Source organism: Hibiscus syriacus, unplaced genomic scaffold (genome assembly GCF_006381635.1).
Source record: "Hibiscus syriacus cultivar Baekdansim isolate YM2019G1 unplaced genomic scaffold, ASM638163v2 tig00110393_pilon, whole genome shotgun sequence".
Lineage (NCBI taxonomy): Eukaryota > Viridiplantae > Streptophyta > Magnoliopsida > Malvales > Malvaceae > Hibiscus > Hibiscus syriacus.
The window spans coordinates 1561407-1585065 of record NW_024062721.1 but is presented as its reverse complement, the minus strand read 5'-3'; the positions used below and the strand labels follow the sequence as shown (position 1 = coordinate 1585065).

The 23659-nt window shown below is 33.2% G+C and overlaps 3 protein-coding genes, 1 long non-coding RNA gene and 1 pseudogene across 4 annotated transcripts; 3 read left to right on the top strand and 2 right to left on the bottom strand.

Annotated features, from left to right (window-relative positions):
- The first annotated feature begins 922 nt into the window (after window positions 1-922).
- On the top strand, window positions 923-2878 carry LOC120123542 (UMP-CMP kinase 3-like). The gene is made up of 8 exons (XM_039142401.1): window positions 923-946; window positions 1153-1218; window positions 1322-1373; window positions 1485-1602; window positions 2134-2290; window positions 2414-2494; window positions 2629-2736; window positions 2855-2878. The coding sequence occupies exons 2-8, from the start codon at window positions 1192-1194 to the stop codon at window positions 2876-2878; spliced, it is 567 nt and encodes a 188-aa protein (XP_038998332.1). The 5' UTR covers window positions 923-946; window positions 1153-1191.
- A 174-nt stretch (window positions 2879-3052) lies between these two features.
- Window positions 3053-3372, top strand: LOC120123443. The gene is made up of 2 exons (XR_005516190.1): window positions 3053-3113; window positions 3205-3372. It is a non-coding gene; the product is annotated as an uncharacterized LOC120123443 (long non-coding RNA).
- Window positions 3373-4074: 702 nt separating this feature from the next.
- On the bottom strand, window positions 4075-6645 carry LOC120123437 (WD-40 repeat-containing protein MSI1-like). Its single transcript, XM_039142333.1, has 4 exons — window positions 5724-6645; window positions 5161-5285; window positions 4717-4812; window positions 4075-4501 (listed from the first exon to the last, which is right to left on the bottom strand). The coding sequence occupies exons 1-4, from the start codon at window positions 6546-6548 to the stop codon at window positions 4273-4275; spliced, it is 1275 nt and encodes a 424-aa protein (XP_038998264.1). The 5' UTR covers window positions 6549-6645; the 3' UTR covers window positions 4075-4272.
- A 7206-nt stretch (window positions 6646-13851) lies between these two features.
- On the top strand, window positions 13852-15884 carry LOC120123541 (E3 ubiquitin-protein ligase PUB23-like). The gene is made up of 4 exons (XM_039142400.1): window positions 13852-14841; window positions 14883-15013; window positions 15110-15122; window positions 15672-15884. Exons 1-4 carry the CDS (start codon window positions 13852-13854, stop codon window positions 15882-15884), a joined length of 1347 nt encoding a protein of 448 aa, XP_038998331.1.
- A 2405-nt stretch (window positions 15885-18289) lies between these two features.
- On the bottom strand, window positions 18290-21119 carry LOC120123484 (annotated as a pseudogene).
- Window positions 21120-23659: the final 2540 nt, after the last annotated feature.

The following is a 23659-nucleotide window of genomic DNA, read 5'->3' as shown; positions in this document are numbered from 1 at the left end:
TCTATATTATATATAAAAAATTTGAGTGATTGGTTTTATGAATTAATTTAATATTAAATTAATTAAATCTTAAATAACGATATAAGTTTTGAGGTTTAATTGAATATTTACATTTTAAAACTTTTTTAGATATTATTTATACATAACTTTTAATAACAGTTCATATCATAATCTAGTAAATTTAAGAGAATACAATTTAATTGAAAGAATAAATATGTTAATTGAATTATGATTTTAGTGGTAAGAAAATGTTATTTTCTTTAAAGAATTTAAGTTCAAAAGTTATAAGATGAATGTGCATTATTATTCGATTAATTTTTTTGAAAATATATTAGTTTATATATATGACAATTGATTAAATAATGGCATGTCAGGTCATATTTTATTAATTTAAAATAAATATAAAATAATATTTAAAAAATGATTGTCCTTTGTTCCCATATGTAATGGGATAAGGGGAGATAAGATAGTACGCTGCCCCCAATACCAGATTGAGAGCAGTTTCCGTAGAAGATCTTCGAATTATGAAATGCCATTCGTGAGACTCGATCCCACGACATCAAGATTAAGAACCTTATGCTCTACCAACTGAGTTGAATAGTCATCTCATGAAATAATATTTAAAGATAATTCTTAATCTCGTAGCAGATCTATAGTCTTTAGCATAAGGTGTAATTTTGAAGGTAGCCAAATTTGATAGATTTAGATCCAAAGGAAAGCAAAAGCATGCTCATTCAAAAGTATTTAAAAGTCTTTGAAGAGTCATCCAAATTCAATTTCCTCTACAGCTCCATTCCCTCCTCCCTTTTCATTAATAATATTAATAATAACAATTCAGGTAAATTTCTTACGTATCTTGCAAATTAATCCTCTCTTGTCATTGGATTTGCTCTGATCTGACTGTTCTTCCTTCGATTTCCATTTTCAATGCCATTTTGATCTCTGTATAATTCAGTTCTTTACGATTTTGCCTCAATTTTTTCATTTCATCTTCTCCATTTGTACGTGGAATTTGGAATTCGAATCCGATCTCAATGTGCAATGTGCATGTTTTGTATTCCTCCACCTCGCATCAACCTGCTGTACTTCCGGTCTCTTCTTTGCCTTTCTTAATTTCTTATACTTTTTGTCTTTTTTTTCTGATTTATGTAGGTTTAAACGAGTTCCGAACCTAAGCTAGTTTATTCAATAATGGGAGCAGTTGATGTTGCAAACAAGGTAATGGCGACGTTGGAATTTATTCCGTTTTTCATACATCCTTCATCATGCATTTGATTTTTTTTTTCTATCCAAATCAGCTTATTATTACATATGTATTCAGGATCTCACTGCTAGCTTGGCCGACAAAAAACCTAAAGTTGTTTTTGTTTTGGGTATGCGGCTTCTTCCTTTTTATTTTGCCTTTTGGTAGTTTTACATTTTCGCATTTCATGTAAATGATTACAACTACTGAGGATCTTTTTCCTGTTTTGTTTATTGATCAGGTGGCCCTGGCAGTGGAAAAGGTACCCAATGTGCAAATATAGTGGAACACTTTCATTACACTCATCTCAGTGCTGGAGATCTCCTCCGAGCTGAAATTGACTCTGGTTCTGAGAATGGGTATGACAATCATGCCTGAAAAGATTACCCGTACATTAGTTTCTAGCTGATTCTGGAGATTTTATTTACTTTTTGTCTCTAAACATGATTGAAATCTGGAATCGCATCAATCTAGAAAAAGAAAATTTTAGAAATATTGCTTTGAGAAAAAAAAACTTGTTTGTAATGATTGAATATCGTTCTTATTGTTTGGTGTAGGCTGTTCCTATGAAGATCTGTTCAATTTCAAACATGAGATTGAAAATGATTGCGGTTTTTACCCTCAACTCTTGAAATTAGACAAAATTATTTTTAGATCTGTATGATTTTCTAATATGAACCTATCTCTTTCGGTTTCTAAACCTGAACTGCATGTTTTCTACTCTGCCTTTGTTGCAAATTTATGTGTTGGGGTATATCTGTTCAATTTTTTACCAGTTTGCATTTTAACCCTTCTGCATGTTGAGTATTATTTCATTATTCGAAGCATTTCCTACATGCCACCTTTCTCTGAATGATCATATTTAATATATGCACACTTCTGATCAACAGAACCATGATTCAAAACATGATCAAAGAAGGAAAGATTGTTCCTTCTGAGGTCACAATTAAGCTTCTCCAAAAAGCAATGCTGGAAAGTGGTAATGACAAGTTCCTTATTGATGGTTTTCCTCGTAATGAGGAAAACCGTGCAGCGTTTGAAGCTGTTGTAAGTATCATTCTCGGTTCCAATATTTATTCTTTTAGTTTAAGTGCCCTTGGGTCGGTTTTACCTTGTCTTCTCAGTATTCAGTTAGGTTTTTAACATGGCAAACATTTGGTGGTTCTGCAGACAAAAATTGAACCTGAATTTGTACTGTTTTTCAATTGCCCTGAAGAAGAGATGGAGAGGCGTCTTCTGAGTAGAAACCAGGTTATTCAATTCTTGCTCTGTTTCTCTCTTTCTATTGGTTTATCCATATGATTTATTAGAAGATTTCTCTGTTTCATTTTGTCTTGTGCCATTTTATGTTGTTTAAACTATTTGTTCTTATCTCCATTATGAAGGGAAGAGAAGATGATAACATTGAAACAATAAGGAAGCGATTCAAAGTGTTTCTCGAGTCCAGCCTTTCTGTAATTGAGTACTATATGGCCAAGGGAAAAGTCCGAGAGGTAATAATCTGTCAGAACCATTTGGTTATGTACTAGATGATTGGCATGGTTATCTCAACTCAGGTGTTGTTATCACAGTATGAAGTAGGAGTACATATTTTCTTTGAAATACTGATAGGTAGTTGGGTACATTATTAAATGAATGTACCCGGATGAGTAATTGAATCAGCCTAACTAACTCTCAAAAAAAAAAAGAATCAGCCTAACTACATTAATTACAAGCCGTAAACTAGATTTTACTCAAAATCACTTTTAAAGCACCAAGAATTGTTTGATCATCAGTTAACATATATCTTCCCCCGCACGTTGCGTCTGCAGGTCACTGCCTAGGCAGGCTTTGCAATTCTACCAGCGATAAATAAACATATTCATTTGAGGTGACAATTTTATCTGCAAATTATACAGTTTTACATTTATGTTATTAATGAAGCACTGTTTTTGCCACTTATATAATTTTGTTTGGTGCAGGTTACATGTCACAGTGTGCTGCACATTATTGTATTCTAATAATTTGGAATGTTTTTGTATCACATAGTATTTGGTTTATAATTATATGAGATGAGATGATGAAGTTCATTTATATTTTAGTTATGGTATTTCTGATGAACACAATAAATCTGAAAGTTTCCAGTTGTTGGTTACATGATATTCTTATTCTTTGCATAAACCAAGTTGCCTTCCCTTCTTTCTGGCATTTAATTACTCGAAGAGCTGCTAAACACCTGAAATTCATACATGGTATTTGTTGAACTGCCTATTTATACAGGATTCTAAACTAAGAGGTCGTAGCTTAAGTATGGGCCAAGATCCAAGCCACCTATATGGAACAAATTTCATCCATCAATCATGGGACCAAAGGTTTCTTATTATCAATATTTAATATTGATATAATTTTTGAGGATAAAATAATTTCACCCATATAACTGTAAATTGCATCATTAAAATCTCAATACAAGCAGAGGATCTAGTTCAAGCAGAAACGGGCTATTGCAAGACAAAGCCCAGTGCGCTATATTATGCACAACTTTATTGCCCGTACGATGAACATACGCGAAAAGAGGTTAAAAATATCATTAGATAAGTTACTTCTTTTTCATAACCCACCTCTAACAATAACAATATAACCATTTTTCTATGATGTGTTTATTCAAATAAAATAACGGTAAATTACACCAAATACCCCTGAATTTTAGATCATGTATCATTTATACTACTGAACTTTTAATTTCTTCAATTATAATATTGAACTTTTATTTTAAAGTCAATTATATCACCCGACCTTTAAAAGATTATAGTAACATATCAACAAAAATTTAGAGAAAGAAGATACCCATACAGATGCTCATAAATAGTGAAATACAATTCATGTATATCAGTTACAGTTCAGCACATGGGATCAAATAGATTGAGTTAAAAAAAAGTTGAGAACACGGCTGTAAAACATATGAAGACAAGCTAAATTTACTCTCCTAAATTTGTCAACCTCTTGGGGCTAACCCAGTTGGTTCTCCACTCATGCCGGGGATAAAAAAACATTTAAGAACCTATGGCAGATTCGTCTCCCGGTACATCGTCTTCATCGTGGTATATATTCTCTGCCATCTGCCATATCTGAAGGATGTTATCTTCAGCTACACTAGCAATAACCCAATCTTCGCATGGGTTCCATGAAAAATCAGATATTTTACTAGTGTGTCCCCCATGAATGAAGAGCAACTCGGGTGGACCATCTTCGGCATCCTCTGGTGTCTGTTCTTCATCAATCCTGCATAACAAAATTGAATGACCAACAATATTAGCAATGCCTATGAGGTCACAAAATGTAGCTGCATCAAAAGAAAATTATTAGCTAGGTAATTCAGTCAATCTTCTGGAGCAAAAAAGTTATCATCAATGCAACCCAAATACCAAACACCATTTAGCAAAAAAGGTTAGATTCACTCAAGAAAACCGAACACCATTTGGCAACGAGTTACTCACCTGCTAAGATCCCAAACCATGAGCCTTCTACCAAGACAACAGGATGCTAAGATTGTTTCATTCTTCGGATTCCACCCAACTTGGAAAACTTCTTCCCTGTTGCACATCATTACATAGTTCAACTTCATGACTAGCTATTAAAACATCTTCAAGAGTTCCAAAAATAATAATCTCAAAGACAATGAAATCATATCTTCAACACTCAAAACTGGCTTTATAGCTATATATATTAACTGACATTCAAGAATTCTTGACTAAAATTTGGGCATCTAGTTTTAAAACATTATAATAATCGCATCATGTATGGAAAAGGAAAAATAGGAATATTTCATGAATCCACAAAAGTAACATATAATAATCGCATCATGTATGGAAAAGGAAAAATAGGAATATTTCATGAATCCACAAAAGTAATCATATTATGCCCGGAGTAGAATTTCTTACTTGTGGCTATCAAAGGTGTGGAGTGCAGTACTGATCTTGCGAAGATCAAATAACTTAACCGTCTTATCAGTAGAACCCGTTGCCACAACCCACTCATTAAAAGGATTGAAAGCTAAGCAGTTGACCTGATAACATGAAAATAACAACATCAAACAACAAAGTGGGCCAAACTTCACTTCAGTATTGATTATCGAACTTATCAACCTGCTAGCATTTCTGATAAGAGCATATATAAACCAAAAATCTCCTCTATTCATCACAATTTTATGTCTAAATATTTAGCACAGAAATCAAAGGCAGAACCAAATGGTACTAAACTACGAAGGATAAATGAAACAAGAAACATCATTGTTGCTGAGTCCATATGTTGTTTTGGTCACTTTGTACCTCTTTATTGAGTGAATTCCTTTTCTAAACCCTAAGTACTATTCAGCCTAACTAAAGCAGAAAGAAAAGAAATCAGCAAGTCACAATTGTTTATCGAAAAGCTTGAAATTTTTTTCATGTATACAAAAATTACATACATAAAATAAAAAGGAAATGAGAAATTGATTGATGGTCACCTCACTCTGGTGAGCAACTATGGACTGGATAGGCTTGGTGGCAGATGGGGTTCGCAGGTCCCAAATAAGCAAGTATTGGTCATCCCCAACTGACCCAAACAAGTACTCGTGCCTGAGATGCCAAGCAACATCTTCGACGACACCCTCGTGGACCTTGAAGATCTGCGTAGCATCAAGAGACTTGTTCTTGGGAGTGGCATTGATATCCCATAAACAAATCTGAGCATCATCTGAGCCACTAAGCAAATGGCCCAGCTTGAACTTACTCCAAGATAGCCCATAACCCTCGGTGCTATGGCCCCTAAGTCTCAAATCGGGACTGCAAGCCCCATCCAAAGGTGGCTTCGAAGGATGCTTACTGTAATCGAACACAAAAACCTCGGCATTGACCGTCTTAGTGGCTATAACAAAAGGATTCTGAGGCATATAACGAGCTCTATTGACCTCCCCCTCGTGATTAATCTGCTGAATGATCTGGACCTTGCCGCTGGCGCATCCGAAACCGCCGAGGTCGGACCGGTCGTGGTCGTATTGGCGAGCATCGTTCTCGGAATCCTGGAGGGGAAGCTGGACCTGAGCCAACATGAGGTAATTGGGCTCGTTCTCGGAAGTGTGGGTGCCCAATATCATCTTTTGAACGGAGTAATCCTTTCCGGGGGGCTCGTCGCGGTCGGGGAGCCATTCGACGGTGAGAGAGGGCCACTCGAGGGCGTGGGTAATGACGAGATCGTAGAGGAAAGGAGTGTTCTTTTTCCAAATTTTGTACTCTTCGTTTATCAGCCTCTCCTCGATCTCGCCCCGCATCTCCTCCACGTCCTTCCCCATCTCTCAATTTGGGATTTGCTGCCTGCAGGTATTGGATTTAGGGTTTCCCCCTTTGTTTTCTTCTTCCTTTTTCTTTTATCTTCCTTTTCCCAGTTCCCAGTTCCCGCCAAAGGGTTAGTTTGGAACATCAAAGTTATACTTGGAAGGTATTTTAAAGAGAGACAGTACTTTCACTTTCCTAACCCTGAATATACATCAGGATGACTATTGGCTACCACCGGCTTTTTACTCCCATTCACAATTTAAAATTTTATTTATTTATCTAGTAATATATGTATATTTCAATTTATAAACTTAAACTTTTAATAAAATTATGAATCTATTGAGTGGTTTCAGTGACTACATGTGCATTATTGTATCTGTAGAATATGTGTACGTTGTCAATAGTTAAAAAATTCATCTAGAAGAGCAATATTTTTAATCATGGAATCTAATATCGTATTAGCTTCACGTTCGATCAAATGAAAATCAATCATCTAAGCTTTCTAACATGGGACAACAACGAAACATGCAAAAATATCTTGTTGATGCAATGCCGAACAATTGAGACTTTGCACCACAAGACCGACTCGAATAAGGGGTTGCCATTAAATAACCGAACGCGCCATTAAAGGAGTGGGCGGTTCGGGGTTGCAATATAGCTTTGCCTATGAGAAACTCAAGCTAGCTGAACCAACGTGGAGGCCTTGGAAAACCGCTTCATTCCGCCTCTTCCATGACTACCATAAGATGGATGAGAACATAACATTACAAGGACCGTCACGCAGATTACATAAAATTGTTTCACCAATCCAATCCGTCGATCTATTTTCGGCCTATCCTCCTCATTGACAACTTTCGCTTGTCCTCCAAAAACAACAGCCCGGTCCAAACCAAAATATTAGTATATAATGTTTTTAAATTTATTAATTTAATATATTAAACTGGAGTTTTTCTATAAATATAAAATAATAAAAATGACAATATTATATATATATATATATATATATATATATATATATATATATTGCTAGATTCAGTGGCAGACCTTATAGTTGCCTTGGGTATCCCAGACAACCCTTTAAAATTGTCTACTTAGTGTTAATTTTTTCTATTTTTTAATTAATACAAGTGTCACCTCTAATATTGTGTGTAACTGTGCTCTTTATTATAGGAAAAAATTAATATCATATTTAAAATTAAAAAAAGAGATCAAACCCAAAAAACAAACCTTAAGCCTATAAATCAAGCACTTATTTTTAGTTTTGTGGGAATTGGGATACGCCTGAATTTTTGTGCAACCCCTGAGTTTTTATCTTGGGCCCGCCTCTGGCTATATTATATAAACATGAAGTCAATCGTTATCGAAAAACTTCAACCGAAACTCTTAAACCCATCTTCAAATATGGTTTTTTAACAAAAGAAGTTTTTTTTTTGTAAAATAGAGTCGTAATAGAGTAATAATTTACAAAGACCGCCTCTAAAATTAAAAATCATATTATTACGATAGAAGTAAAAAATAATTTATATTACTAGAGAATGTAGAAAACTAATTTAAGTGTTTTTAATGGTTAAAGGAGTGTTTTTTTAAATTTTTGAGTTTGAATAATTATGTTTTCGGTGTGTTATTAATGATTAATAAAGATTATAAACATATATTATCTTTTAATTACTTCATACTATTCAAAAAGAAATTTGAGACTCTAAAACATCAATATTCAAATAGATTCCGCAACATAGACTTACGTGGAAATGACAACGCATCATTTCAATGTCAAATAATTTTATCCTTAAATCTCAAATAAAATAAATAGAAAAAGATAGTGTAGAGAGAGTAAGAATCAATCCCGAAGGGCTAAGGAAGTTGTTTGATGATTCTATTCTTGATTCTTGGCTTGGCGTGAATTGCAAAGAAAAATAAAAATGGGGGAAGGTTTGATGGAAGGATTTGTAAAGAAAGTAAAGAATTGAAGGGAAAAAAATTTAAATTAAAAACTCGATATGACTAAAAACATTCTCAAGCTTTTGCTTTGCCTCAAATTCCCATCAATTCTCGAATAGGAATTTACTCCGGTTAAATGCCGATTTGAGTCCGCAATGTTCAATTCTTGTAGCTCACTTTTCTCTTTGGTGATTGATTTTCCCAAAACTATTTTAGAAAACTCAATCTTTGTTCGGATTAATCGTGACTATCGTTATTAACTTGAAACAATTTTAAAAACGCTTAGAAAAACCATGACTCAAATTATGCTTTTCCTATTAAAGTCGACTCAATTCTCAATCTCCCCTTAGCGTGCTATCACTAAGTGTGTTTTAGTGAATTCAAATCAGTTGATTCTATAATCCCAACAATAGACCATAACAAAATCCAAGTCAAACTCTATTTTTGAAGTGAAAGTGTTTTGATTTTGAGAAAGATGATCCGTCAATTTAGTTTCCAAAAAATTGAGAAATTTAACCCTAAGGGTATGAGGTGCTTTTCAATTCTCAAGATAGGAATTGAGTCATCACTTCAGACTTTGGCTTTGAAAAACTTAGTTGAACATAATAGAAATAATACTCAGCATTTTTAAAAGAAAATAACTTGAAAATAAAAGAAGAGCGAAATAAAAAGAAGAAGAATTTTATAAAACTAAGAAAAAGAAAAGAACAAGTAAACTAAGAAATGTTTGGAAATAATCGGGTTGTACTCTATGGCTTACCCCAAGAGGTATTTATAGTCTCTTAAAACCCTAGAGAATTATAATTGAAACAACTCAAGATAAATCCTAAAATTATCCAAATAAAATCCAAAATAAAGATAATTCCAAATTTAAAGTTTGAATTTGTGGCTGAGTCTTCCTCTTCCACAAGAATGCTAATTGGACCTTCTAGAAGATGCTGACTGGATTCCACGTCAGCGCTTTCATGCCCAGTTTCATGCCCAGTTTCATGCCTGAGTCTTCCTCTTCCACAAGAATGCTAATTGGACCTTCTAGAAGATGCTGACTGGATTCCACGTCAGCGCTTTCATGCCCAGTTTCATGCCCAGTTTCATGCCCACTAGGTCGCCCTTGCTTCTGGAAAAATAAAAAAGGTGCAGAACTTCGTCTTTTAAGTGTAATTTCTAGAATTCAAGGTCATGTATAGAAAATAAGTAGAAACGCCCAAATAAGAAATGATAATGAACAATCAAGGAGTATTTAAACACGAATATAGCACAAAATAAACACTAGTAAGGAAATTAACTGCTGAATGATTAAAACCGAAGAGATCGATAACGTTAAAAATTAAAATTTGTTGAAAACTTTTTGATATTTCGATATAACAAATTAAGTTAAATGAATTTTAAGATTTTCCAAAATGATCTTCTAAGTATATTCGATATAATTATTCGAATATCAAAACATTACTCCAAATATTTCAAAAATCATTTTTAATCCTTACTTAAGTGTAAAATTAAGTTTTAATCTTAAAACAATTTCAAAATAATCTTTCAAAGTATTTCGAACCATTTCAAAGTCAAAAATTCCAGATTGCTCAGAGGGAACCGATTCCCCCCTAAGGGGGTACTGATTCCCCCCTGAATGGTTTGGCTCCAAGATTTCCAGAATGCTCGGAGGGAACCGATTCCCCCATAGGGGGTACCGATTCCCCCTGTTCAAACGATCGAAATATTTGAATTTTACACTTAGGGAACCGATTCCCCATAAGGGGTACCGATTCCCCCCACGCTCCAAACTGTTTTATTAATTGTTTTCACACTAAAACGGCTATATGATCTTCACTAATCATCCCCAATGTTCAGAAGTGATTCAAGGTGTATTTAAACAAGTTCTGAAGCCCTTGATCAACAAGAAATCATAGAGAAACAAGAGAGAAAGCATCAAACACCAAGTTTATGCAAATCAAGCCAATTTTCCTTTCAATATTCATTTTGCTTTCAAGAACACCATTTGTGCTCATTTGTAATTATCTTTGAGTGTTCTTTTCTTGTTCTAGAATTGTGCAAACATCTTACCTTGTGAGGTTTTCCTTGTAAGTTTGCAAATTTGTAATCTTCTCTTTGGGAAAAGAGTGTTCTCAAGAATTGGAGTATATTCTTGAGGGTGTTGTAAGGTTATCTCTTTGGCCTCAAAAGAAAGAACAAATTAGTGAATTTGTTGGAAAATCCTTAGTGGGAGCTAAGGTAGTGGACGTAGACTTTGATTGAGAAAGTCGAACCACTCTAAATCGCTGTGCAAATCTTTTCAATTTTCTGCAAAAGCTTCCACCGAATTTTTAATTGCCAATTCACCTCCCTCTTGGCTAATTCCGTCGATCGATTAACTCAACAAAATTGTTCTTTTTTTTTTGAACTAGTAACTACAATCAAACAAACCAAAAATATAAAGGATTATATGTAGAGTTTACCCCCCAAAAAAACTACCAAATTATTATCCATTAAATGGTTGAAGAAAATTGTTAAGTAAAAAAAGATTGTGAACCAACCCTAAAACGCGTGTCAATAATTAATAGGGGAAATTTCTTTAGGGTCGTCCACCCCTAAATCTTTGTTGTTGTTCTTTTGTTCATCCCTATATCTTGGTACTCAAATGCTGAAAAATCGGTAGACGTAATAGCAAGAGAATTCTCAAATCCGAAATAAATAGGAAAAAGGAGACGCAATAATGGTAGAATAATTAATTAGGACGGTGGCAAGTGGTCATAAAACGATTAAACACTAGTCACCTGACGATAAGGGCTTACCATCTCCATTGAAGGGACTGAAGAATTAGCATTGTCCCTCAGGTTTTTCTCAACCTTGCGATTGGATGCATGGACTGCATTGTCAAATCATGGTCTGGTATGAGCTAGAACTGTTTCTGTTATCTTTGTTTGTTGAACTTGAATCGATTGAACTGTCAATTTCGCGGTTGAACTTTGATCATTTGCTATATGGACAACTTGCATGAACTTTTCTGTCAATCCATGCTTTGCAAATTCCTATTCCCCTTGCTGTGAAACACGTCTTAGATACAGATTTCTTTGATGCACAACGAATTTCGTGTGGTGTTGCTGATGAAATTTTGTGACGGACACGTCTCGAGTTGTGAAGAAAATTTCTTTATTTAATAGGCTTATCTTTGTTAAGAAATACAATACAGGCAAAGTTCAATGCTCATTATAAAAACATTACATGGGTTATCATAACGTTGTTGTCTATAATTTTAGCAACGATGTCAGATAAGTTAAAATTTGATATAGTTTAATCATTTTTAATATAAAAGATAGTGGATTAATTACTTTATTAAAAATAAATGATCTTTGAACTCATTGAGAGATTTCAATGGTAAAATGTATTACTATTTTCTTTAAAGATTTGAGTTCGATTAGTTGTGTTTGCAAGTGTTCTGTTAATGGTAAGAATGTTAAACAGAGCAGATATTTTTTTTGTACAAAAATGATTGCAAACCAACGCACAACAGGGTTACATTCTCACGATAGATATTATTTTGCAATCACTTTAAATTAATAAAAAATATATTAAGAAAAATTACGGGCAATGAATATTTTTAAAATATTTTAAAAAAGTTTAATTAAAATAAAATAGAAGGCATATGACAAATTTTCATACTATTGGGGGCCATGCCCCCTCTGGCCTCGTATACTTGTGCCACTGATGCGATGCAGATTCTATTTCCCAGACCATATTCAAGAATAGATTTCCAATAACATGAACTATTGATTTTCCATTAGTGAATTAAGAACCAATATCCTCGAGCAATCGATATTTACAGAAATAATTTAATTTGCACTACGTATTATTTAACTTCTATCTAAGTTATGATATTTTAATTTCATCAAATTATATCATTAATGAATTAAATTATTTATATCAAAATTTTTAAATAAATCGATAAAAATCAATTCACACGTTTATGATTTATCATGATATCTTAAATTTCATTATGTTTTAAAAATAAATTTCATATGGCACGAACTAAATGATCTCAGGTGTTAAAAAGAGATGATTATTATTCTTAGAGATTCCGGATTCAAACACTAGCAAAGGTAAAATATTTAAACTTTTATTGCCAAATAGTTCAGAATCTTTAGAACAAATATTATTGTCTGTAAAGACAAGTTTTATATTAAAATTATTTATTGAAATTAACATAAGTAATGCAATGACGAATTTGATCAGTTAAGAATCAAATTTGAACGCATGATTTGATGAATTTAAAAATTCCTTATACATGAAATTAATATAAAATTAAGTGATCTAAAATGTAAAATTCTTTAAATTTGTAAAGGATAAAAGTAATATAGTTTTTTAACGTAAATTTGAAAAGTGGAATAAACTGAAGAGTAAGTCTTCTCGTTCCCTTTGTCAACTGTAGGTTATCCAACTCAAGTCACATTCATCATCCAGTTTGCTTAGTTAATTAGCTTTGAAAGGCTGAAAGTGTTGAATTTTTCCTCGAATAAACAAACCGTTTTTTAGAGAAAAAAAATTGTTTCTGGGATGTAAAATATGACATAAAATGTCTGACCCTTTAGCCCAAATTGAATATAATATTATCATAAGATCTAGGATGTAAAATATGAGCAATTTCTTGAATTTTATATTATTTTTCTTATACAAAGTGACTTCAGGTTTATTGAACGACTTCAAAGGTGAAAAGAAATATTATTTTTTAAAAAGTTTGAAAATTATGTTTGTAGAATATTAACGATCAAGTATAGATACGTGTAATTGAAAGAGAAAGTTATAATAAATATGTTATTTAATAAAAAAAAAACAAAACGTATAATTAATATCAAATCTAATAAATTTGAATATAATGTGATACAATCACAAAGTTTATAGAAAATTGTGATAATTTTGGATCTAAAGTTGGACATTTATATAACGTTTATATAATGTAATCCAGAATTTATCATATAAGTTGATAATTTTGGATCTGAAGGTGAACATTTAATCAGTATCATATATATTCATAACGAGGCGTGAACAAAGAAAATTGTAATTGAATTCAAAATTTTAAAAAATAATAGTTTTATTTTACGTCAGATTGCAAAAAAATCAAACTCGAAAAGGAGCTGGGAATTAGCAATTAGCTGACTTATTGGGTTCCCAATTTCCATGTAGTTTGCAATTTGCGTATTCAATACCTTTGACTTTGATTATTTCCTTAGTTGTAGTAGAAGATTTGGACAACATGATTACAGCACATCTTCTCCATTTACTTTTATGATACACCATCATCGATACTCCATATTTGTGTATATATATATATATATATATATATATATATATATATTATGGCTTTTGCTTGATCTATTGCTTCGCTTTTAATCAATGGAGAACATAGATTGTCCCCCAGATTTCAGATGCCCCATATCAAGGGAAATCATGAAGGAGCCGGTCACCATCGTCACCGGAGTTTCCTACGAACGGAAGCACATTGACAAATGGTTCAACGTCTACAAAAAGAAAACCTGTCCCGCCACCATGCAACCCCTCGACAATTTCGATGTGACCCCAAATCACACGCTCAAGAGTCTCATCCTTGCATGGCGGGAAACACTTGCAGCTGCTCCGTTGTCGTCGTCTCCGGCTCAGCCTTTTGTCAAGCACGGTGAGATGGTCTCCCTCTTCAACGCCCTCGATTCTTCTCCTTTCAAAGTAACTTGTTTGAAGAAAATTCGGGCGATAATCCAACTGGGAGATGATACGAGGTCTGAGTTCGTTAACTCCGGTGGTGTCGAGGCTGTTGTTCGAATGCTTGTTAATCAGACCACCGACGACAACTGCGATCTCGATAGTTTTCAATCCTGCGAGGAAGCTCTAGGTCTCTTACATCTACTACCTTTATCAAAACAAGACAAAGCGTTTCAAGTGTTAGCGAAATCGGAACCGATGAAATCGATAGCAGCCGTGCTTCAACGTGGGAGTTCCGAAGCCAGGTTTCATGCCATAGTCATATTTAGAAAGATAGCTAAAACAGGTTTCGATTGGAACCAATTAGTTGAAGATCGAGGTATAGACCTGTTTAAGTCATTATTAGAACTGGTCTGCGATGAGATATGCAGCAAGGCAAGTACATATGCACTTGAGCTTCTATTCGAAATACTAGCATCGTCCAAGAAAAGCCGATCGAAGGCCATCGAAGCCGGTGCCGTTTGCGTCCTCATCGAGCTTTTACCGGACTCCAACCGGTCCAAATGCGAGAAAATGTTGCTCTTGATGAAGCTGTTATGTGAATGTCCGGAGGGAAAGACGGCGTTAGTGGATCACGGTTTAGGAATCGCCGTTGTTTCGAAAATTTTGCTGCAAGTTTCGCGTACGGCAACTAAACTCGGGGTGAAAATTTTGTGTTTGGCGGGTAGTTTTCAGCCGACGGAAAGGTTTTTGGAGGAAATGCTGATGTACGGAGCAGTGAAGAAGCTGGTGACATTGTTGCATTTGGAGGGACTGTGTTCGACCAAGAAAAGGGTACTGGACATGTTGAAGTTGCATGGTAATGCCTGGAGGCGTCATCGGTGTTTCCCTTGTGATTTGAAAGATTATTTGGGCTAAATGGATCGCCTGATCTGGGATTTTGTTCATGGAACAGTTTGTTTGAATCTGTATTTTTTGTTCTTGATCTGTTAGTATACTTTTTAAAATGTAATGTTGCTAATGATTTTTGGAAAAAAAATAGTTGATTGACCAAAATGAAATTAAAGTAATAATCAGGTGATTAAAGACATAGTTTACACTTTATAATATTATAAATAGTGATAATCTTATAGATACATAAACTATACTTAGGGTCACCAACTATTTTTAGTTAATTTGACCAAAATTAATTTCACCTCTAGTCACATGGATCCTACGGATCACAATGCTCCAAATAATTTAAAAAACGGTGATAATATGATGATAAATATTTTTCTTAAACAAAAAATAATAACATAATAAAAAGCGCTTTTAAGAGATAATCACTTTTTTTTATAAATAAAATATGTCTGGCAAAATGCTAAATGATCTCTTTAGTAGGAGAGAGAATCTTTTTTATTTTTATTTTTAATTTATTTGTTTGAATATAAATATATATTAAATTTTGTCATATATAATATAACAAAAAATATAATTTTAACAAAATTTTAAAATATAAATATTATGCTTTGAAATAGGGTAACGTAAATCCTGTGAAGAGGTCCTATAACGGAGGGAGAGCAGCATTGGTAGTGGCACTCCATGATCGTTCACCAAAAGAAGAAAGAGAGAAGAAGATTACATGGTTCCGCCACCGCCGCCCTCCACCGCCCCAAACGCCGACATTGCTCATGAAAGATGACGCAAATTGCTGCATTGGTGGATGTGGGTTGTCAATAATCCACACTTAAAAAAAACAAAAGATAATAGGGTCAGCATACACCGCTGTAATGTGATGGTGAAGGGTTAAGGTCAACCCCTATTTGTTTATTTTGGGTAAACCAATCACTGAGTTTGGTCATCTTCTGAATTCGTCAAGTTCAATGTGTTGCGTTGCATAGTGCCACTCAGCAAAAAAATTTGTTTCTGTTTTGGTCATTCAACTATTGTTTTTGAAAATCACATATAACATTATGCTTTAGTTACTTGCCATTAAAAATTTAATAATGATATTAATGTAGTTTTTTATTTTTCAATATTGATGTGCCTTACTTTATGATGGCACATTAGTATTACTATTAATTTTTTAATAGTAGGTTCTGAAATTTGAACCAAAAAATAATGTTATGAATGATTTTGAAAAAAAAAATAGTTGGATGATCAGAATAAAAATTAAATAATAGATGAATGATCAAATAAGTAATTTACCCTAAATTAATAAAAAGGGTATAGAGCTTGTGTTGTGGTTTTAGTTGACCCTGACTTTTAGCCTCACAAGGTGGGAAATTATTTACAAAAATTTATTAATTACAATTAAAGTGTCAAAATTAACATACTTATTACATTGTCATTATATATTATATCATAATATTGAAATTACTCTTAACTCTCCATCATAGATATGTTTTAAAATAAATCTTAATGTTATATATAAATTTTCGTAGAAGAATTATAACATATGAGCGAAAATAAATTTTCGTAAAATAAACCTTAAACCTAAAACTAACCCAAATGATAAACCTTGAAAAAAAACTAACCCCTAGTTTCAGAATATAGCCGTATCACGAATGAAATGGTATGGAAGTCTAAGTAAAAGAATAGAAAAATAGATGAAAACTCAAGTGAGTTTAATGCAATGTATTATAGTAAATAATAAATACAGATGATCAAACCAATGATATACATATAGACACTTCATCCCACAATGGTGCCTTTTGATTGGCTTCCTTGAACATGGAATCAAGTCTGATTCTGATCTAAAGCAGAGTGAGAGTATGTTGCCCAGGGGCTAGGCTAGGACATCCACTGTTTCCACCATTTCAACTACAAACAGAGTTGCACAAGGGACCAGAAGCTGAGGCACTCGGTAGATGATTATGGTCTAAGAAAACCGCTTGGCATTGCCGTCCCATTGTTGATCGAAATGAATGATTCATTGTATGGATCAGCTAATGGAGCCATGTTTATATATATAAGCCAAGTATGGTTCAGAGGGTTGAGGTAGTGTTGCCAGAAAATGAGTTCTAGCCGGAGATCAGGCAGGTCGTTCTGATCACTCATTTGCATTGGGTTTTCTTAGAGTGAGAAAAGAAGAACCACGATTCTGAATGGAAGGAGTCAAATATTCGTCAGAGATGAAAGGGTTTTTGTACTTTCACTTGGAAGACAGGATCCGGTTCTACCGAAGCATTGCACGTTGATGGATGGAATATACAGGTCGCACTGCTTGTAATGTGTCATTTGACCCACCATGTTCTCAGATGTCGTTTGCACACTACACACTTAAATTATTAGAATTTATTTAAAAAAAAATCGTTGCACTGTTAATGATTTGAGTTCGATGAATCGAATTAGTGCAATTTTAATTTACATGTCGCTCAACTGGATTCCATACATGTAAGAAAGCATAATTACATGAAGCAGCCCTGAAATGGCCAATGCGTGATTGCAGCACCAATCTACGGGCAAACCGAAAGAACCTGGTGGCTGTGTCAACTTCCAGTGATGTATAATAGTTCATCTTAATACATTTTTGCCATTTCTAGGGGGTAATGTCATTAACCACTCGTAGAATTTATTAAATTAATCGAAATTGAAATGAAAACATTTTGTCGATGGAATCATCAATTACTACAACTGTAAACGTGTCCTAAACTAAACTACAGGGTATATCAGATATGTATTTGATATCTTTGCCCTTCGATGGTAAAAGAGTGTTCTATTTAGCATTACCCAAAGCAGAAGTATCAGCTGGCTCGTTAGGGTCTCTTATTTATATATATATATATATATATATATCATTACAGCAAAAATGAATGTTTAAAACTAACAATAAAAAATGAAAACAAATGCAGAAAAAATAAAATAAAATATCTTTACTTAAATTTTTAATCTCAATTATTAATTTCCAATAAATCGGCCATAAAAAATTTTAACAATCGTAACTCATAAATATATAACAAAAATGATTAAAATTACATATGACAGCCTGACAGTTGTTGCAGGGCCTATAGGGTATACCAGTTGTTGACAGCCGAAGTACGACACTAAACTGAAAATTTGAGCTTCTAAGGAGAGGTGTTGTGGAAGACATTAACTTCATAGTTCAGCATTGGTGTGGAGGCTGTTTCCATGAAGTTTAGCAATTAGAAACTTGATCAACTCACTAAAATAAAATACCATGGATACAACAGGATAAAGCCTAACAACCTTACCAGTGCTTAATCTTCATCAAACTTGATCTTCTTAGGAGCAGGCTGAACGCTACCCACCTGCAAAATGTCAACCAGCACACATCTAAGCAAACACAATTCCAGAAAATCTTGTTATCAAAGAATAACATGATTGGAGAAGGAGATCACAGATGCAAATATATTGACAGATTATGAAGCTATATCTCTATTTACAGTCAAACTACACCCATAGTTGTAGTCACAGGCTCACAGCTGAAAACAGGAAGGACCACGTTAAAATGCCCCTTCAACTAAAAGCATCTTAATGGAAAGGAAGATTGCATTAAATAATAGATTTCCCTTTGTCACAAGTAAATCATCCTTCCAAAAGGGGACAAAAGGAGGAGCATCTGAAGCTTTATCAGCATGAGTAATGTTTCTTGTCAATTTTCATAGTCCATGTCAAAACCACAGATTCTTGGAATAAGAATAAAAAGTGATGCACCATGGTAAGAAGTTAAGGTCCTAAGCAAGTTGTTCAAGTCGATAACCGATCCACATGTAATGAAAGCTATGGTTAAACTCTTAGTTCACAAAGCAAAACCCTAAGCAAGTGTTGAGATACAAAATGTTCATTCACCTTTACCCCATGTGTTCCTATAGATTAACAAGTTTCAGTAATAAGGATTAAAGCAAGGAAAATACTGCAGAGGCAGATTCTTACAATTTCTGGGCATTCATAATCAATGCCAGCAGCCTCTATCCTCTTTCTACGCCTCACAACTTGTTTTAGGATCTTCTCCACCAACTTTTTATGCTCTTCCAACGTTCTTACCTGCATAGCAAAACAGACGAAAATTTTAAAAAATGGAATCAACAAATCAACTAGTCATTTAAATAAAAATATGTCAGAAAACTTTCCTATTCTGATGATTACCTTATTATGCCGCTGTCGTTCGATCTGCACATAATCCCCTGGCTTGTATTTAAAACTGAAACCTCTCCATCTATATATAAAAGAATACAGATTAATCAATCACCAACTTATCAGAGAAATGCAAGGAAAATGGCTGTGCACCTCCACAAAGTATTTTAACTACTGAAAATCCTATGCTTGGCCAGCAAGGGAGTAATAATGGTTGGCATAAACAAGCTACCTTCCAACTCACTAGTTTATTTTTTGGACTTGGGCCAAAACATATAAATATAAATTAAAAAAATACAAGCAGACATTAGAAACTCTTAACTCGGCTAACATATCCACGACATTAGGAATCCATCTACTCACCATTCAGATTGCTCAGAATCAGCGGGGGATACATCCAACACAAGTTACACATTTTAACTGTTGACAAGTAAATTACAGTATTTTTTTTCCAAAAGGTTTTTATCCTACTTTTTTAATACAATTTTGGGACTGGGACTCCTTATCCTCTTAAATTATTAAAATATCGTCCCATCACTCCAACCTCAAGTGAAGATAAAAAAGGGTTAAACGTAACCATTTCCTAGATACAAAATCTTGCTAGTACAGTGGCACACAAGGTCTTATTGCATTATATAGTTGGGGATAATATGCAGTAAATAAAGCACAACTAAATCGTTTCAAGAAAAAGCAGAAGAAATTTCCAAACAAAACATGCATGAATGAGAAATCTAAGTCACTCAAAAATTACTCATTGCTTACAATTTTGGATGAACATGCTCAGGGGGGGATAATATGGACTTGCAAAAGATGCTCAAACAACAGATAATTATGCATACAATCAGCTACAACTTCAGCCACCTACAGCCAACAAGAATTATTGTCAAAATAATCAGAATCACGATAAGCATAATTATAACAAACACTGTCTCCAACCTGTGGATTCTCGAATTCAATGAAACCAAAGTGCTTTGATTTTCCTGTCTGTTGAGCACAAATTGAAAAATTGCAGGAGAAAGTGATTTCTTAGTAATTATATTAGTCAAAATGTAAGTGAACAAATATAAAAAAAATGAGTGGAAAACATTCAGCAGATATCACACCCAACCAAATTACAAAGAAATCCATAATTTTCAATCGTAAAAATTTAAAATCAAAGAAGCAACAACTGTAACATGCAAATGTCATTAAAAGAAGAAACATATGTAGGAATTTAACACCAAACAACATCTAAGACACTCATTCTAAAGCATTTTTCCAAAATCAAACTAGAATGCTAGTACCTACAAATAAAAGAAAACACCCCATGCAGCCCGTAAGCGCAAATATGCTAGCAAAAAAGAAAAAAAAGAAAAAATAAAGAAAGATATATAAACGAATGCACATAATAGTGAAGCTGGCAGAATTGCTTAAAACCTTTTTATTTCTAGCAATCCTCAATCTCTTAATGGCACCGAACTGCTTAAAATAAGCTGCAAGAAAATACCCAGTTAGCAAGAATTTAAAAAACAAATATCCACTCCTTTTATACACAATTCACTTACCTTCCATTTCTTTCTCGTAAAAACCATGTGGTATTCGACCAATATATAAGACTGTAGCTTTATTTTGCTGGGGTTTGGTTTCTGGAAGCTCAAGCAATTGATCGCCTTCCAATGGCTTTATTATGCACATATATATGGAGCATTCAAAACCAGTTTAGGGTTACAAAAACAATAAATAAAATAAAATAAAAATAAAAACATGAAAAATATAATTCTAGCAAAGCAACATACCAAGAAATCGGCAGATGCAGGTTTGGAATCAGAGTTTGGAAAGTGTGCAGAAGCCTTCTTTAAGGCTTTCCTGGACGCTTTCCTTGCGTTGGCCCCCATCTACTCAAAACCCTTCAGAGGCTGCTGTATTTGGAAGATGAAAGCTCAATACTAAAACCCTGCCACAGGTTCTAGCTAGAAGGGAAAATATATATGTGTTTCAGGCCAAGTTTCATGGGTAGAGTCTATTAAGTTCAAGCCCATTTGGCCTTAATGTAGAGGAGGCAAATAGGCATATACACGTAGGGGTGTAAACGAGCCGAGTTGAGTTCGAGTATCGCTGAGCTCAACTCGATTCAAAAACTCTGAAATACAGCTTGACACGACTCGAAAACTCGCGAGCTTAAAATTTTTAAGCTTGAATCGAACTCAAAATCCTGAATTGAAGCTCGTGAGCAGCTCGAAAAGGCTCGATATGAAAAAAAATCTTAAACTTAACTAGATTAAAGCCTCAAACTTAAACTCGAATCTGAACCTTAAATACATGAAAGTCTTACTGTATTTTTAAAAAAAAAATCAACACATAAATGTTAATATTATTAATAATTTTTTTTTAAATAAAATCTTAATATATTATATTTTTGAGCTGCTCACGAGCTTTTCGAGTCGAGTATCAAGTAGCTCGTTTCAGCTCGTTAAGAATTCGAGTCGAGATCGAGCTTGATTCGAGTCCATTCGATCCGAGTATTTATCGAGCCTTGACCGAGTCGATCTTGAGTAGCTCGCGATCTGTCTCGTCTCATTTACAACCCTATTAATACACGTATCGGATTGTCTTCACGATTAGGACAATTTTCATCCATTTTTTTAATTATAATAGCAATTAATTTTATTAATAAATAAAAACACAATTAAAATTTATAAAAATAAAAATAAACAAATTCAATTATTCCTATTACAAACATAAAAAAACATGAATTAATCATTAAATAAAGGCTAAAACTAAAAAAATTACTCAAACTATGTCACTTTTTATTTTAAGTGTCTAAACTATTTTTAATCAAATTAAGTCCTTAAACTATTATATGTAACCACTTTAAGTACCTAAACTATTTTTTGGTCAAAATAAGTCCCTAAACTATGACGTTTTTACTTTAATCCTCTAAATTATTTTTTAGTCAAAACAAATACCTAATTTTTATATGACGTGTCAACATCTTATTAGTTGAAAAATATTTTCTAACTGAAAAAAATGATAAGGCTTCAAATGATTAAATATAATAGTTTAAGGACTTAATTTGACAAAAAAAATGATAAGAATTCAAATGATTAAATATAAAAGTTTAACTGAAAAAATAATAAAACTTCAAATGATTAAATATAATAATTTAAATGAACTCTATCTTCTTGAAAGATCACAACTAAAGAAAGACTTAAAGATTTCAACATATTAATTAATCAATGTACGTTTCTGCAAATCTATTATTTTTAGTTCTTGATGGTTTGACATGATTTGATCTTGATTTATTTTCATAATTATTATGATTTAGTACTAACAAATTGTATTATTGTCAGATCATGCTGAATCATTGAGAATCAATTGATTTTATGATTAATAATTTAGGAGATTAAAACTTTGAACAAAGCTATGCGCTAACCCCCTTCACTTTGCGATAAATTTATCTCCACTTTGCCTTAATTTCATCGCATGCCTCTATTTCAATTCTTTGAACTTTATAGATGGTAATTCAATCCACGATTAAGTTTTAGTGATATTGTATATTTTAATTATGCGTATGGAATCCCCAACATGATTCAATTCCTTAATATTGTGCATATCTCTTATTATTATTTAGGAAGCATTAGTTGACAGCAACTTTCTGTTAGTTTATTTAGTTTGCAATAACTTTGCTTTGACTAAAGTCATAATATTAAATACTTTGTTTCATAGTTTATTGAATTCTCTTCGTATCATTGTGATTGAATCTAAACTTTAGTTCTAGTTCTTCTCAATTCTTTTCGAATCTGCACTTGATCCTGTCGAGATTTTGGTTAATTCTATTAAGTAATTATATGCATAAATATACACTTAGTGAGACATTAATATAAAAATACAAGATAATACATAATAATAATAATACAAAACATGTCATATATCGATAGAACGAAGATATCATATAAAAATATAAATGTGACATATATCAAAGTCATTCATATCAAGTATCACCTAAAAATCATCAATTCAGATATAAAGCATTTCATATCAAATCATTTATAATTAATGAAAGATTTACTTTCAAATTCATCAGTCAAACATGTACTTTCCAAATTCTTTTTAAATCATAGCACAAAGTAAATAAATGAGAACGCAATGTATGCGAGTCACAAATATTGCACCTTTAGTGTCGAATCACATGTACAAAGATACCATCAACACATATGTATCAGTGTACTAAAGGTCAGGAATACTATAACAATATCAACACATATGTACTATATAATGTATCTTGAAAGTACTGTAGTACCTTCAACACATATGTACTACGTACCTAATGCAGCTGCTAATACTCTATGACATGTCAACTATACCAAGAACTCTCAATGTACTTACAATGAACATTTCTATTAAAATCACATATAATTCATTTATCAAAGATATACATACATAGAAACAA